The 17,550-nt window shown below is 40.1% G+C and overlaps 1 protein-coding gene and 1 long non-coding RNA gene across 2 annotated transcripts in view; one reads left to right on the top strand and one right to left on the bottom strand.

Annotated features, from left to right (window-relative positions):
• LOC138145592 (uncharacterized) overlaps positions 1-17,550 on the top strand; it is a 91,174-nt gene that overhangs the window by 22,777 nt on the left and 50,847 nt on the right. The gene's annotated exons all lie outside the window — the stretch shown is intronic.
• The window catches only part of ANTXRL (ANTXR like), a 91,354-nt gene that overhangs the window by 26,260 nt on the left and 47,544 nt on the right, over positions 1-17,550 (bottom strand). The window contains exons 11-17 of the mRNA XM_069067262.1: positions 15,507-15,576; positions 14,047-14,125; positions 10,919-11,014; positions 9,934-9,972; positions 8,883-8,981; positions 7,995-8,162; positions 5,374-5,454 (exon numbers count right to left, since the gene is read on the bottom strand). Coding sequence (XP_068923363.1) covers positions 5,374-5,454; positions 7,995-8,162; positions 8,883-8,981; positions 9,934-9,972; positions 10,919-11,014; positions 14,047-14,125; positions 15,507-15,576 — 632 coding nt within the window. The remainder of the gene's footprint in view (positions 1-5,373; positions 5,455-7,994; positions 8,163-8,882; positions 8,982-9,933; positions 9,973-10,918; positions 11,015-14,046; positions 14,126-15,506; positions 15,577-17,550) is intronic.

Below are 17,550 nucleotides of genomic sequence, written 5' to 3'. Positions count from 1 at the left end.
GGGTCTAATAATAGTACCTACCTCATTGGGTTGTTGTGAGGATCAAATGAGATAATTTTTGCAAACTGATCCAACCATTTTGGAGAGTAATCTGGAATTATGTCCAAAGAGTTGTTAAGCTACCTTTGATGCAGCAATACCACTGCTAAGTCTATTTCCAAAGATGATTAGGGAAAAAGGGAAAGAACCCATATGTTCTAAAATATTTACAGCAGCTTTTTCTGTGGTGGCAAAGCATGGAAATTGTAGGGATGCCCATCAATTGGGGAATGGATGAACAAGTTGTGATATATGATTGTGATGGAATACTATTGTGCTCTAAGAAATGCCGAGCAGGCGGACTTCAGAAAAACCTGGAAAGACTTGCATGAGATAACAGAGCCAAATGAACAGAACCAAGAGAACATCATATATAGTAACAGCAATGTTTTTTAAGAACAACTGAGCAAATAAATTATTTTGACTTTTATACATGCCCAAGTTAACTATAAAGGACAAATGAAGACTATGTTGTCTGTATCCAGAGAAAGGATAAAGAGAAGTATGTATAGAATAATTATATATATATATACATATATATATATATACATACACCTATTTGTATCTAATGGTGGCTGTCTCTAGGGTGGGGAAGGGAAGAAAAAAGAAAAAGAAATTTACATAACTTTATTGTACATTTAAAAGGAATAGTAAATTGTACAAAGTAGATTTGCAGTTTCATGTGCAATCGTCTTTTTTATTATGCTATGTTATAGAAATGCTTGTTTTATCCCACAAATTAAAGAAGAAATAAATAAAAAAAAACTCTTGGCAAATCTTAAAGTGCTATCTAAATGTTAGCTATTATTGCTGTTATTATTATGGTTGAGAGACTGCTATGGCATACTAGATAGAGAACTGAATTTGGATCCAGAAAGACTTGAGTTCAAGTCCTCTTCCTGACATAAAATGACTGTATGATTCTGGATAAGTCACAGTCTTTTAGTGTCTAAGGCAACTTTATAAGCCTATAAAATGCTCATTTCATTGATAGAGGAAGTTTCCTCACCCAGGAGTTCCCTGTATAAGTGAAATCACAGGTCTAGTCCATATTGCTATCATCATCATTATGTTTATTGTTATTATTAGTATAGTGTTGCCTGGGGCATTGAGAGATTAAGTGGCTTACTTCAGTCAGACAGCCAGTATGTGTCAGAGGCAATACTTTGAACCCAGATGCTTTGGGGTTCTATCTTCCCAAATCCGAGACTGCCATTCTATGCACCACTCCAGGCTGCCTCTAAAATTTATATATCATAATAATATCTTGGGCCTAAAAACCTTTCTCCCAAAGAGCTCAAACTGCTTGATTAAATATGTTTCCATTTGTCCATCTGCTAATTTGGGATGGATCAACTGAGACTCAAAGGTCTAAGTGATGATCGATACCACAAAACATAATAGGGTAGAGCACAGAAACTGGCACCATTGATTCCCAACCCAAGGTCCTATGCACTGGACCATATAATTTCCCTCTTTGTAATCTCAGCTTCAAGTAATTACTTTTGGGAAAACAGAATGATTTGGGATCATTTATTACTTCCTTTTCAACCTTTGCCAACTCAAGCTAATTTTGTTGGCCACAAAAGAGGACTGGCTTCTAATACTGCTTGACAATAAGACCTTTTCTGTCCTCTTGCCTTGATGAACATTTGATTCGTTGACTTTGCCCTCTATTTGGCTTGCCCTGTTTTAATTAACCTCAGTCTTGTTCTTTTTTTGTCTTTCCCTTTACCACCCAGGAGCACTTTACATGTGAGTAACTGAGTATCCTTGTTTCGAAATGTTTTGGGGCTGCCCCGACCACAGTGGTGGCATTGTGTCGTGGGTGACAGAAATCTACTAGCAGCGCCAGGGAAAGGCATGGGATGAAATCAGATTCTATAATGTAACTTCTATCAAAATACAGCTGGGACTAAAAGACCCATTCAAGGACCCAGAGGCAGATCTAAAAAGTCAATATGAAGCCTGAGGCCCAGCTGCCCAAGGAATCCCCATTCAGGGAAACCAGCCAAAAGACTGTTTGGTGCCAGTGGTGTTCATCTTTCAGTTTCTGAATTGGAATGATGCAGAAACTTTTGTTCTATAATGCTCCAAACTCTTATCCATCCTTCCTAGATACTGCATAGAATATATGTGATTTATCGCTAGCTTTGTTAATTTTTAGGGAAATGTAGCAGAGGAAAATAGAAACCTTATCATAGAATCAGGACTAGAAGTAACCTCATGTGATCAATTAATCCAACTTTCTCTCACTAGGCAGAACAGCATCTGATATATTGATACGTAATAGACTGAGTATAGACTGCTTTTTTAAAAGAAAAAATGTATACATAAATGCATGTATATTGAAAAATAACACTGGTTATAAGCAGTACTCAGATTTCATAATATTCAGATTTGATTATTAAGCTTTGCCTCTATTCAAATCAATTTGACAAATTCTGCCAAACTAGATGCATACCTAGCTTTTTTGCAAATGGACTGATCACAACAAAATTTATCTAATACTGAGAGGCCTGACTAAATGGAGAAACTTTGCCTGGTGCCTTTAATTCAATTCAACCAATGTTTGTTAACCATCTTCCATGTGCCCGACACTCTTAGTGTAGAGATGAGGCACCTGTGATCTCAAGGCCACATGAGGACTTCTAGATCCTCAAGTGCAGCCCTTTGACTGAACCCAAACTTCACAGAACAAATCCCCTTAATAAAAGGATTTGTTCTGTAAAACTTGGACTCAGGCAAGAGGCCATAGCCAAGGACCTAGAAGGCCACGTTGGCCCTGAGGCCCCAGGTTCCCCATCCCTGCTCTGAGCTATTCGTACTTCCAACTCCAAGGCTGGTTGTATAAATATGTTCATTTCAGGTTATGGCAGTCATCGATCAGTTCCCACATTGGGATTTCGTATCAGAGTTCATAATGTTTAGCAAGGAGCACATGACAGAGCTTTGATCTTAGTCCAGAATTACTAGGAGATAATGGAACAAAGAGGTCACACCACCTTCCAGAGAAAGGTGCAGATTGCTCACTCAATTTCCTTTGGATTCATGCCAAGCTAATTAGGGAAACTGAGGAATGTCGGACTTGCATTTTAACTTTCCTACAGGATATAATTCTTTAGACCAGCCGCACGGTCTCATTCTAGCATTGAACGAATGTGTACTTGCCTTGGGAAGTAATGGCATAAATGAGTTCCAACATAATGATTACCATCTAAGACATCAAAACCAAAAAGGAAGGAACTCATTATTGTTCATTGGTGATAGATACTTGTAACTGGTGATGGAGTAGCTTTCAGAACTGAAAACTGAGTAATTAACTCTGTAAATATACTACATATAGTAAATTTTGTGATCATCCTCAAGGTAATGATTCTGAGTGCTCATAAGGCTGATTTTGATGTTAATTAAATATTTAAATGGGAAATGTTACTTTTCCCTTCATATTCAAGTCAATTTTTGGTTTAACAGATGAATGAGTTCTGGTCCCACATCTCTAACTATCTCCGCTTGGAAATCCCATAGGCATCTCATACTGAACATGTCCAAAACAGAACTCCTTATCTTTCTTCTTAAACCCACCTCATCCTCCATACTTCCCTACTTCTGTGGTGGGTATCACCATTCTTCTGGTCAGCCAGAAATCCTCCTCATTTCTTCATTGTCATTCACCACCCACATCCCATTTGTCAAATCTTGTTGATTTTTATCTCTATATGAGCTCATGCATTTATCACCTCTCTACCCTTAACATCACCACCACAATTCAGGCCATTGCCCCTCCTCTGGAGGGTAGCTTCATAACTGGTTTTCCTGCTTCCAGTCTCTCCTTTCTCCAATCCATGATAGCTATCAAACTGATACTTCATGGGTAAGTAGCACCATGTTACACCTCCAATTAAGAAGCTTCACTGGCTCCCTTTTTCTTTTAGGTAAAATATAAGTTCCTTTGTTTGGCATTAACTCTTCACAATTTGATGCAAGATTGTCTTTCTAGACTGATTATGTATGACTTGCCATAATGTACTCTACATCCCAACAAATGATGTACTATACATTCCATCAAAACTCACCCATCAGTTGATGTCCATACATGAGGTATGTCATGTCAATGTCTTTGTATAAACTATGCCCATGCCTGGAATGTTCTCCCTCCTCACCTCCACTCCTTTGAATCCAAACTGCCTCCAAAGTTGAGCTCAACTGTCACCTTCCCAAGAATCCTTTCCTAATTCTCACAAGTCTTATTGCTTCGGTCTTAGCAAACTCTATGACTAACTTGTGTTTATTTTGTATTTATTTGTAAACAGGGGCAGCTAGGTGGCACAGTGAATAGAGTTCTGGGCTTAGAATCAGGAAGACTCATTTTCATGAGCTCAAATCCAGCCTTAGACACTTACAAGCTGTGTCACCTTGGGAAAGTCACTTAACCCTGTTTGCCTTAGTTCCTCATCTGTAAAATGAGCTGGAGAAAGGAAATGGCAAACCACTCCAGTATCTTTGCCAAGAAAACCCCAAAATGGGGCCACAAAGAGTCAGACACAACTGAAACAACTAAACAATAAAAATTTTGTAAATGTTGTTTTTCCACAGAATTTCAACTCATTAAGGGCAGAAACTGGTTTGTTTTTTAAAATTTGTATTCCCAATGCTGAGGATAGTGCATGGTGCTTTTGTTGTTTAGTCATGTTGAACTCTTCATGACCCCATAGACTTGTTCATAGGGTTTTCTTGGCAAAGCTACTGAAGTGATTTGCTATTTTCTTCTTCGGTATGTCCCCATTTTTAGTTGAGAAACTGAGGCCAATGGGGGTTAAGTGATTTGCCCAGGGTTGCACAGCTAGTAAGTATCTGAGGACAGATTTGAACTCAGATCTTCATGATTCCAAGCCCAGGGTTCTATCTATTGTACTACCTAGCTGCATGGTGTATAACTGGTGCTTAATAAAAGTTTGAATTGGATTAAATTTCTTTCAGCTGTAGTGCAAGTAATAGAAGAATGACACTGAATGGTAGTGGCAACAGGATACCAATGTTGGAATAATTTCGAACTGAACACCTTGTTATTATAGCTTTCCATTATAAACCTTCTATTTGGCTTTTCCATAGGCTAATGCAGAAGGATTATTTTTTTTGGGGGGGGATAGACAGTTGGGGTTAAATGACTTGTCCAGGGTCACACAGGCTGGATTTGATCTCAGGTCCTTCTGACTTTAGGACCAGTGCTCTAACCACTGTGCAACCTAGCTGCCCTGAAAGATTCTTAGAGGAATAAGAAAAAGACAGTGCTGGCCACAAAAGTGCCATGAGATCATATTTGTGATATCTTACCTTTTCTCCTGGCTGGGGTCTCATAAGTGACACTTGGTCATAGCCTTGTCGAACCAATGCCCACAAAGCATCCAGTTTGCCCTAAAGAAAAAAAGCCACATGCTGTTACTTTTTGATATTTGTAGATTTTAAATTGTGACTTAAGAAACTTTCTCATAATTCTTCTGTGTGGCACTGATCAGGTTTACAAATTAAGCATTATCCCTTATACCAGTACTTGTCTCCCAAAGACCATGACTCATCTCAGATGAGATATACTTTGTGTGTGGGGACTTGGGATCAAGATCAAGATTTAAAGTCGAGGCTGGTGGTGAGGGATAAAAAATTCTCTAGAGAAAGGGGGTTCTATGAAGGAAATGGAGACTTTGGGATGCTAGAGATAAGGGGAAGATTAAAGATTACAGGTCATGAAGGGAAAGAAAGCGATCATTTATAACGGGATCATGATTCTCAGGTGAAAGTAACATCTGTGGCCACCCATTCTAATGTCTTCATTTTCATATGAGCAAACCAGGCTCAAAGTCACATAGACAGTGAATGACAGGGATGGGATTAAAATTTAGGTCTTCTGACTTCAGACTGAGCATTGTGTAGACTGAAATGAACAGTTACTCTGATTGACTGAGGTGCCCAAATGCAAGAGATTTGGGAAGTAATGGCAAAGGCCTATTCAGCTTGAATTGGGTATGGTTGTTTGGGAATCAAACCCCGTTCACACCCAACTCTTAGACACCCTGTGCTGATCCACACCATGAGACTTTAGGATATCACTGCTGCTTCTGTCGTGTCCTCAGGACAGCACTGTTTAGATGCTAGAAGTAGGCTATTGAAGGCCAAGGCAAGTTAAAAAGCATTTATCCTACCAGAGTTAGTAAGATGATTATTTCATTGCAAGATTTTGTCCTGGGACATTCTCACCCAGGAATATCCCTCTACCACATAGGATACCTTCTCATGTTGGTGAGTTTCTCTGGGGGCCTCTACTGTGGGGATGGGACCAGGTCAGTCATGCTTTATTCCCCTCTGAGCCATGCTGTTGACTCTGGACTTTGTCACTGTGCCTTTTCATGAGCATATTCCTTTCTCAAAACCTCCCTGCTCCTTTTAGTTCTTCCTCTGTGCATTGTCTTACCCCACGAAAATGTAAGTTTCTTGAGGGCAGGGCTAGCTTTATTTCTGTATTTGTTTCCTTAGTGCTCAGCACAGTATCTGGCACTAAAAAAAACTTGTTGCTTTGTTGTTTTTCCTCCCCCGGTTATACCAGACACCTTTGGGAGAGACCATGGTAGAAGGCAAACTATATCATCTCCTATCTATGGGCATGGGTGTCCTCCATGTTTCTTTCATCTACTTGATGAAGAAGAAAATGTCTCCCTTCTCTCTCTCTTGCTTTTTGGAGGGCAGTTGGGGTTAAGTGACTTGCCTAAAGTCACATGGCTAGTAAGTGTGTCAAGTGTCTGAGGCCGGATTTGAACTCAGGTCCTCCTGACTCCAGGGCCGGTGCTCTATTCACTGCACCACCTAGCCACCCCTGTCTCCTTTCTCTATGTGCAGAGATATGTAGCATCCCTGCAGCCACAGTTGTATACTTTGGGAGTGATGCATCTCGGGTTTTCATCATCCCTGTGCCTTTCCAGACCAAAACACCCTTTGCTGGTCAGTATTCCCTTATACAGGTTGTCTCTTCCCATTTAGAATGTAAACTCCTTGAGGGCAAGCCTATCTTGTTTTTGTCTATGTAACTTTGTCATGTGGCATAGTGTCTGACACAAGAATGTTCAATATGTCTTTTTATTCATTCATCCACAGAAGAACAGGAGCTGATGGTAAGCACTCCCATTCTTTGGTATCAATTTTCTGGGCTTCTGAATGACTTTGCCCCTATATATTGTGGACACACAAGAGACTGAGTTCTTTTTCTGGCTTATAAGTGCTTTGAGGGAAAGGACTTTATACCTCTACTACTTAGTCATAGCACACAATCAGTACAGTCAGTACACAGTCAATACACAATAAATATTTTAAAATTAGAATTGACACCCATCAGAATCTGAATAGGAAAGCACTTGATGCAATTCTTCAGGTGCAAGTTACTGATCCACTGAAGAAGATACAGTCATGGACCAAAGACAAAGTTGCTGTTGTTTTTATGGCTGGGGAAAGAACAAGTCAGCCTGATGGGGTTTTGAGTATATTAATGACAAGCTAATGAGAGAGCTATAAACTACAGCCACCCAGGTCACAATGGAGATGGCATGGTATAAAGGGAGGAGCATTGAAGGCCTGAATTTGGGTCCTACCTTCATCTCTTACTGTATGATTTGGTAAAATAATTTAATCTTTCTGGGTCTCAGATTCCTCATCTGTAATATGAGGTTCTTGGACTAGATGACCTAATGTCTTTTTTTGGTTGAAAAACTGTGATCCACGATTAAGTTCACAAACTGTTGGCCCTGTGTGACCGCTCTGAGTCTTAGTTTCCTCACCTGTAAAATTAAATGCTTGGGCTACACAACCTCTAATGCCTCCTCCAGCTATAAGCCCTGTAAATGGAAAGTCCAGGGAATACTGTCTATACCTCAGTTTGCCTTCTATAATCATGCATCCAGCCCATGTCTCACCTTGATGGGAGTGTACCATTTTCTCTGTGAAGGAAGCTCTTTCCTACTGTGCTTCTTTGGTTTAGGCTCCCATGGCTCAAATTCTTGCTCCGGTAATTTAATGACAGCATTTTTGGGCTTTTCCAGTTTGGCCCCTTCCTCTGTTGAGCCTTTGTCTCCCCATCTTACCTGAGTACAAGAACAAAAGAAACAAAAAAGGAACGTCTGAAAACATTGCTAGCCTTAGTTCTCTTTCACATGGCCGCTCACAATCTTCTCAGCCTTCTCCTCCCCACCCCCTTTGACTGGAAACTTGAGGAACTGCTTGTTTGAGTTCTTTGAATTTTGCCAAATTGGTTTTCAAATGGATCAGATAGACTTGGGATTTTTCCTTTCCATTTTTCAGTCTGAGTGAGGACAGGCCTAGTGTGTCTGTGACTCAGTGTTTCCTTATTTGTCAACGTGTTGGTCCAGTGGTTTGAAATCCAAGACATTCCCCAACCTGATGACATCATCTTTATAATCTTTCTCACGAGGAAGGTCTTGGAATTTAATAGATGTGAACCAGCCCCCAACTTTCAGAAACTCCAGGCAGTCTGCTAGAGGTCCTGTTGACTTCACAGAAGGAATCCACTTAAATCACTGAAAGCTCTGGTTGAACTTGAATGGGTAAGTCTGGAAACTAGGCCCTGAGCTATCTTTTTTGACACCACAAATTAAAGACACCGAGGGTCCTAAAACTTTGTTCTACTCCTGCCAGTTCCCAATTAATGACATCAAGCATCCAGTATATCTAATTAATAAAAGCAGCAAATAAGATAAATCTTATCTCCTTCATGAGTTCCGGCTCTTATTTCCCCTGGTCAAGGTCAGTTATGGTTATTGAACAGGGCAGTATTCTCCTCTTACCTCCATTCTTTTAATCCCTCCAACTCCTCGGCCACCGTAATAAGAGGCATCCACCGTTGGCCACTTTTTCTTGGGCAATCCATCTTCTTCATCTGAGTCCTAGTCAAGCCAAGTCATCAAGCATTTATTAGGTGCCTATCAAGCTTCAGGGACTGTGCTATGCCCTGGGGATACATATAAAGGTACAAAGACAGTCCCTGCTCACAAGGAGCTCACAGTCTAACGGGGAGACAACATGCAAATATCAATGCACAGAAAAGAGATATACAAGGTAAACTGGAAGTCTATCTAGGAAGGCCAATTCTGCCTCTTTACTTGTCAGGGGCTTGCCAGGTGATACAGACTATCTTGGTTGATGCCAAGTCCCATAGCGTCTCCAGATTGCTTGGCCTCAGAGCGCTGTATTTACATGCTAACAGCATATAAAACCCTATTGTTTTCACAGCTGTGGCTCTTTCCTGAGAAGCCTGCAAGCATCATGGTGTTCCCCTCTTCTCTCCCCAGGCCGCCTTTATTTATATCAACTCCGTATAAAAGATTCATGGGCACAGTTTGCTTGGGAGGGCACAGACGGCCACACCGTGGGAATGAATTGTGCATGAGACAGGCTACTGCCTTGTAGAAGAAAAAGTGAGACAGCAAACTCACTCAATGAAATCATTGATTAGCTATGAGAATGAGGGACAGGAACCCTCATTCATGGTGATGTTCTTGAGGCAACTGTGTGCAGTCATTCCAACAGCAGGACGTTGCTTATTGAACTTTCAAAGTCCTTATTTAATTCAGTAGGTAATTTAGAAGTTGTCTAATATAGGCAGCCCAAGAATTAGCAATTTGATAGGAAAGGCACAGGATTTGGTTTGATTTGGGAGGTGGATGGGAAGTATCGGGAAAGTCTTGTTCAATTCTAAACATAATCAAAGCCTCTGACTCTGTTGGTCTTCTATCCCTTCCAAGACTAACTTGCCCCTTTGTCCAGAAATAAAAAAATAAAGGGAGTCATTTTTCTTGTAGGCTGCATGCTGCTAAATTTAGGGTTAATAATACTTACTGCTGGTGGGGGTGGAGGGGGTGGTGGTTCCTTAATCACCTGGAATAGATACAAAAACAGAGTTTAAATTGGGCTTCATGGGCATCCTCTTAGCCTGCTGTGGAAGGCAGGAAACAGACTTTTCCTTGAACTGACTCATTTATATGCATTAAAGGAAATATTTGCCACTTATCACTTTGGGGGTTATTCACTGCAAAGTAGTGGAAATAACTTATGGAAATAAATAGCCTCCTCATTGTTAGTTCAGAGAAGACATGGACACCCTTCCCTTTTGCTGAGGCTCAGGAAGTTTAAGTGACTGGTACAAGGACATATAGCTAGTAAGCACAGGGGCTAAGCTTTGGATCCGCATCTCTTAAGTTTTATTTTTGGTTAACAACAAGAACAGCAACAAAAACCAACCCTGCTCAGAGAAATCTTTTTTTTTTTTTTTAAAGATACTCTCCATTAAGTTTACGTATCTGGGTTGTAAGCTACTTTGCTTGGACACTTTCTTGTCTTGTTAAAGTTAGAAAAGAGATTGAATTTTGTTATCAGAAAAATCACAGCTATAATCCCCTGTGTGTGTGTCTATGTCCACATTTATGTCAATATTCTTCCCCATAGTGTTCTATAAGAAACACTTGTTTCTCCCAAATTGTATCAAACATATAGTATGTTAGCTACAATATAGGTAAAATGGACTATTGTGGGCTGGCCTAGGAATCTAGTCATGATTGTCGATGCTATTTCTATTTATTCTAGAGAGGGCAGTGAGAAATGTCAGGGTTATGTCTCAGCGATCCCTCTCTGTTTGACTTAAATGTCTGCCCTCATTACTGAGGGGACTGGGAGGATTGCATGGGAGGGGAAGAAGAGGGAGGAGAGAGAGGCAGAGGTGGAAATTGGGAACAGTAGAAAAGCTAGGTTCTTGTCCATCACTCACCCTGTACACCTGTATCTGTATATGTATCTAAGGACAAGATGGTGACAAATGATTACTTACCACTGTGCAGCAAAGAGGCCAGAACCACCAGAGAAGGGCCAGGGCCAGTAACAGAAACAGAACCAACAGGGCAATGAAGAGAATTGTTCCACTGAGCTGCAAACAAAGGAAACGTCCAGATTATTTCCTTTATTGTCAAAAGGTCCAAGGAAGGAGATGTCGCAGAATGAGAGCAAAGGCACAGCAAATAGAATTATGGGTCATCTCGGCTTCATTTAATATATTGTCTCATCACTAGGATGTCAGGGATTACCATAATTTCCTCCATCAGAGGGGATGTTAGGAATTTCTCATTTTTCTATGATTTTTCTGTAATAAGCAGCTCAACTAGACCTGATTAAACACTAAAATAAGTCCATTTTATTACAATATCATCCCAGAAGAAACTAGACAGTAACTGAATTCATTTAGTAACTGAATTCTAATAATCCTAATCCTGACTCCTTCACCCCCATGGAATCCTAGTCAGTCTAAAAAAATCTGGGAGACTCAGGCTCATTAGTATGCCAAAAGTCAGATTTTTTTTGAGATTGATATAACTTTAAGTAGGCTGCTGACACACAATGAGAGAAGGGTATTATATAAATAATAACAACAATAATAAACACTTCTTTAGTGCTTTAGAATTAATGAAGTAGGTTTGTCTCAAAAAACCCTCTCAGTTATATATCCTCATTTTACAAATAAGGAAACAAAGATTCAGAGGTACAATGACTTGTCTCAGGTCACTCAGCTATTAAGCATTGGCAGAGAGATTTAAATGCTGGAGTCTTGTTTCTATATTCAGTGCTTCTTCCACTGAGAACCTAAGTGACTTGCCCAGGGTCACAGTTAGCATCTGAGGCAGGTTTTGAGCCAACGCCTTCTTCACTCCAAGCCCAGTGTCCTATTCACTGAACTATGTTGCCTTATCAATTTTAGGGTTTCAGTTGAGAGGGAACTTGGAAGTCATTTAGTCTAATTTTCCACTCCATGTAGGAATATTAAGCCCCCCCGCCATGGTAAACATCTACATGTTCCAAGAACTGAAAAATAGAAAACTGTGAGAGAGAACTAAGAAGAGGAGGGGGAAAAACCCACACTTGATGGAGAGATTAGTGGATCCTGAATATGAAAGCTAGCAGAGAATGTGGGAGAGGAATCACAAGGTTTGCTTTGCTCCAAGTTAAAACAAAAAGAGAAAGATTTAGAAATCAGCTGGTTGGATTCACATTAAGAAAAGTAAAAAATAATTTGTAAAAAGTTATGGGAAGCTAATTTTGCTTATGGGCAGGGATGTGCAGGGACAAGTGATCATGGAGTCATACCTGAATACTTTCCCTTAGATGGAGAAGATTAAGTAAATAGTGGTTAAGACTGTACAAGTTGGTACCAGAATCAAGAAAAAAAGCTAATTGAGCAGATGCACTACTCCCTCCTCAGGCATGCCTCTTCTTCCTTTCCAAATTTCCCTTACACTGAAAGCACATATAATCCCAATTTTAAGTGTTTGCAGAAAGGGTTGAGTCTTTACCAGCTGGCACCCAAGTGATGCCCTTTCGGGTATCTGATTCATGGAAGAAATGATATGAAAGGGGGCTTTAGCCTCTATCTGTAAACTGAATTTGATGGAGTAAGAAAATGAGCTTCAAAGAGCATAAGAGAAGAGAGAAAACTTACTGCAGCTGTCACGAGAGAGCCAGGTGAGAGCTAGAGCTGGAGAGCCAAAGAGAAGAAAACAGGAGAAGAAAAGGAAACTGCAGAAATCTGCAAAACGAGAAGGAAAGTGCTTAATGAAACAAGACTGAACAGGCTTGGAACACACCTGGATTCACAGGAGCCCCGGCCTGATCCTCTTATCTAGGGAGTTGAGTAAGTGCTGAACTGACAGCTAGAGGCCCAAGCCTTCAGGATGTAGAACCAAGGTACCAAGTGGGTGGGGCAGTGTGTCCACTTTCACCTCACCCCCGGCATCATCCTGCACTACACCTTTATCTGTCGAGGTGCCCCATCACTTATTCTCCAGGAAGAAGTCATATTGATGGTCCTTCCTTGTTGAAAGTAATTTATAAAAGGTTTCTTGAGGTCATGGCTCCATAGAGCCTTGGTTCTACCTTTCTCACAATCAACATCACTCATCCCTACTAGGAACTTGATTGAAAATTATTATATTTGGCACAAATGACCCTGTATCCAATCAATTTAAAAAAATTCCTATACGTCAATCGCTCTTTTTCTTTTTTTGCAATCAGGGTTAAGAGACTTGACCAGGGTCACATAGCTAGTAAGTGACTGAGGTCATATTTGAATTCAGGTCCTCCTGCCTCCAGGCTTGGCACCCTATCCGCTGTGCCACCTAGATACCCCATGTCAATCGCTCTTAAAACTGAAAGCAACTTAGCCTAATACCAAAACTTCTCCCGTTTGTCACCTACCCTCATATCAGCCTTATTTCTTCTAGGATACTATTTTTTTCAGGATGGAGAGGTGGAAGGCTGGGAAAGGAAAGAACTTGAGCTTGTTCAGGTTGGCTCATTTTCATGCACTTATTCCATTAAAAAAGCTTTCATCAGATGTAGCAATATGATAGGAGGAGGCTTGTGGCTTTAAGCACGGGGCTCACTCCAAAGATAATACCTTGGGATGCTGTCCTAGCCTAAGAGGGAAGGTGGGCCATTTATTAGAAAGGATATTGGAGGAGTTTGTCATACTTGCTGACTCTGGCATGGGTTCCCTAGTGACTGCTACAGGATTGTAAATGATCAATTTAGGATCACCATATCAAACAGAGATTAGACTTGGGGACATAGATGTGAGAGCTGTAAGGGACCTCAGAAGCCATTGATTCCACCCCTCATTTTCTAACTGAGGAAACGGATGAGTTAAGTGACTTTCCAAAGTCACAAAGATAATAAGCGACAGAATTGGGATTTGAACACAGGTCCCAAGACTATAAATTTTATGTTACTTCCAGGTTTGTTTGAGTTTTTTGCTGTGTCTTAGTTTGTATGCTTCATTTCCTTCTTCTAACTGGGGGTGGGGTAGGGTGGGTAATACTCTTGGCAACTATGAAAGAAACACTCTAAAAAGAAAAGTGAAGCTGCCTCAATGGCCTTTCTGGCCCACAGGATCATATCCTTAATACTTACACATTTGGTGCTGGTGATACTGACAGAGCTGGAGATAAAGGTGAGTCCCTTGTTCATGCTGACTTGGAGAAAAACCACTCTAGAGCACAAAGAGAGAGAAAGTCAACATAAATGGTGGCGTGTGCATATCCCCATGGCTCCCATGAGACCACTCTCTTGCCAACTTTGTTAAAGACTGAACTGTGGTGGCAGGTTGGGTCCACCACAAGTCAGCTGACTGTATAGAACTGAAGGACATCTTTATTATTAATTATTAATTTATAACATACTTTTGGTTACCTGTGGGTAGACCACACCTTAACACTGGGAAAGTAGATCTCTGGCATCATAGGAAAGGCATTCAGAGAAGGCTCATAGACAACTCTACCAAGACACTACCTTTGCCCTCTTTATTGTTCTGTACCTGCTTCCTTCTCCACAGCATTGATCAGGACTATTTCATATTTCAAAAGGCATCATTGATGTTCAGTTGAGATTCAGCACGGGGTAGCGGAGAAAGTGCTGATCTGAGAGTCAGGAAGAGCTGAGTTTGAGGCCTGACTCACACACACTGGCCATATGACCATGGATGGGCAAGTTACTTAACCTCCCAATGACCCCAGGACTATAGGAAACAGAGGAGCTGTTGATCTGTTAGTGGAGAACATTTCCACAGTGGGAATAGATCAAAGTCTGGATTTAAAAAGTAAAAAAACAAAAAATTCCATCTGCTTCCACAGAATTACACCAAACCAATGGTGGTATAAACTCGTTAAGTATTTACATCTATGAAACAGGAGAAAATGGAGGAAGAACAAAACAGAGTTTAATGTTTTCCTGGACTCATCTTTTAGAGGTATTTTAAGGACTAATAAATTAGTCTTTCTAATTTAGGCTTCTCAGGAGAAAGACTTACACAAATTTAGAACATTATTCTCAGTGGGGGTAATTATTAGTTCTGTATCCTAAATTCTATGCACCTAAGAATAGCAAAAATTAATCCTCCTGTTTGTATACATTCAACAAATCAAAACTTGACAAAGATTTCTTAAGCATCTACTACTTGAGTCACTGGAGATCAGATGGAATCTCTGCCTTCAAGGAGCAAACAGTTAAGTAGGGAAGGTGAGACAGTTACATGAAGGACTATCCTAGAAGCAGACAAGTAAAAAGGAAATATCCATCCAAAAAGCCATGAGAAATCCAAGGAGGGAACAATCACTTCTGGCAGGGGGAATTGGGAAAGGCTTCAAGAAGGAAGTGGTGCCTGAATTGTTGAGTCAGTACTTAACTGTTTTTCATTTTGAATATATGTTTTTGACAGAAAGAGGTCAGGGCTGAGTGTGTGGTAGGGAGATGTCCAAATGACGACCTATCAAAGGTGGGAAAGGCAGAAGAGGACAGGACAGTAAGTAATTGGGCTTAGAATGGGCAAAGGGAAATCATGCAAAATAAGGTCGAGAAGTTCCATCGTTACTTACTGTCCAATCTCATCTAGCTTTGGTGCAGGACAAAATAAGTATGTATCTTGCACAACCGTTGGTTTCTCATCTAAAACAAAATCATAGAGAATAAAAAAAATGTAAGAAGCCTGCTTAGGACAATACTAAGGAGGGCAGCATAGTTGAAAGGTCAAAGTGGAGGGGCAGGTGTTTCATTCTATTCCCGGCTTCCTAATGGGCCCATTGGATAACTTTAAATAAATCTTGGCCACCTGCAGCTTGAATTCAGTGTTTACATGTGAATAATTGTGATTCCTATAAGGTTCACAAATGAGGTAGAGAAAGTGAGTTAAAAGAGGCAATGGTAAAGCAATGAAACAAGTCAGGAGACCTGGATTCAAATCCATTTCTGCCACTAATTAGTTGTGCTGCATTGAGCAGGTTACTTGACCTCCCTGGGCCTCAGTTTCTTCATCTGTAAAATGAGCAGCTGGAGTATCATAAAGTCCCTTCTAGTTTTAAAAGTCTACTGATCTATGAGAATTGCACTAAATGATTTAGATTTTTGTCCCTTAACTATTGTGAAAATATTATGTAATTTTTGAGTTGGGAAGGACCTTGGAAGTCATAATCCAATTCGTATCCAAACAATTATCCTATCTGCAACATCTCTGACAAATGCGCATTGTAGCCTATGCTTGAATATGTCCAGCGAGAGGAAAACCATTATCTCCTAAAGCAGTGCTTTTCACTTTTAGGTATCTCTGAGTGTTAGGAAGTTCCTCTTTTTAAAAATTTTGTTAAAAAAATTTTCACTTTATTTTCAGTTCCAAATTCTCTCTTGCCTTTCATCCCTCCCTCACTTACTGAGAAAACAAGAAATATGCTATCCATTATACATAAAGTTATGCAAAAAGTATTTCTGCATTAGCCATGTTCTAAAAATAAGGGGAAAAAAGAAGAAAAATGAAGATAAAAATGTTTTAATTTGTACTCTAAGTTCATCAGTTCTTTGTCTAGAGGTGGATAGTGTTTTATATCATAAATCTTTCAGAGTTGTCATGGATCATTGTATTGATCAGAGTAGCTAAGTCATTCACAGTTGATCATTGTATATTGTATACATTGTTCTTCTGGCTCTGTTCACTTTACTTTGCATCATTTCACATAATTTTTTCCAGGATTTTCTGAAACCATCCCCTTCATCATTTATTACATTACAATAGTAGTCTATCACACTCATATGACACTTGTTCAGTCATTCCCCAACTGATCGGCATCCCCCAAATTTCCAATACTTTACCACCACAAAAAGAGCTGCCATAAATATTTTCTCATACATAGGTTATTTCCCCTTTTCTTTAATCTCCTTGGGATGCATACCTAGATATAGTATTGCTGGGTCAAAGGGTATAGACAGTTTTATAGCCCTTTGAGAATAGTTCCAAATCATTCTCCAGAACGCTTACTAACTGTAAGTTGGTAACTGCGCAATATAATAATAGTTAGCATTAACACAGCATTTTTGAGGACTGCAACATGGCTTTAAAATATCCCATTTGATCATCATAACAATCTTGGTAACTATTATTATCTCCATTTTACAGGGGAGGAAACTGAGGACAAGTGACTTGCCCAGGATCACACAGCTAATAAATGTCTGAGGGCAGATTTGAACTCAGGTCTCCTTGACTCCAGACCTAGTGCTCTATCCACTGTGCTACCTGGCTGCCTCAGTAGCTGAATACTTCAAAGAGAATAAACACAAAGTACTCTGAATCATTGGCTGACAGTGAACAGAATCAGGAAACCTAGATTCAAGGTCCACCTTATCTGTTGTAACTTCCCTGTGCCTCCATTTCCCTTTCTGTAAAGCAGGAATGACAAATTCCCTTTACACACATCATGGAGATGTTTCAAGAAGAAAATAACCAAAATGAAACCTATGCAGAAAAATGAAAAAGAAGCCTCTCTCTGCAAAGTACTTTAGTTCATTAGAAGAAGGTGCCATGTGAATAGGTATAAATAACACCGACTGTGATAGTAATGGAATGTGGAGATTCCCCTGTATTGGGCTTGGTTT

Source organism: Petaurus breviceps, unplaced genomic scaffold (assembly GCF_028583685.1).
Source record: "Petaurus breviceps papuanus isolate PSGF00001 unplaced genomic scaffold, PetGlider_PUasm1.0 90740, whole genome shotgun sequence".
Taxonomy (NCBI): domain Eukaryota; kingdom Metazoa; phylum Chordata; class Mammalia; order Diprotodontia; family Petauridae; genus Petaurus; species Petaurus breviceps.
This window is presented reverse-complemented; position numbering and strand designations above follow the sequence as displayed.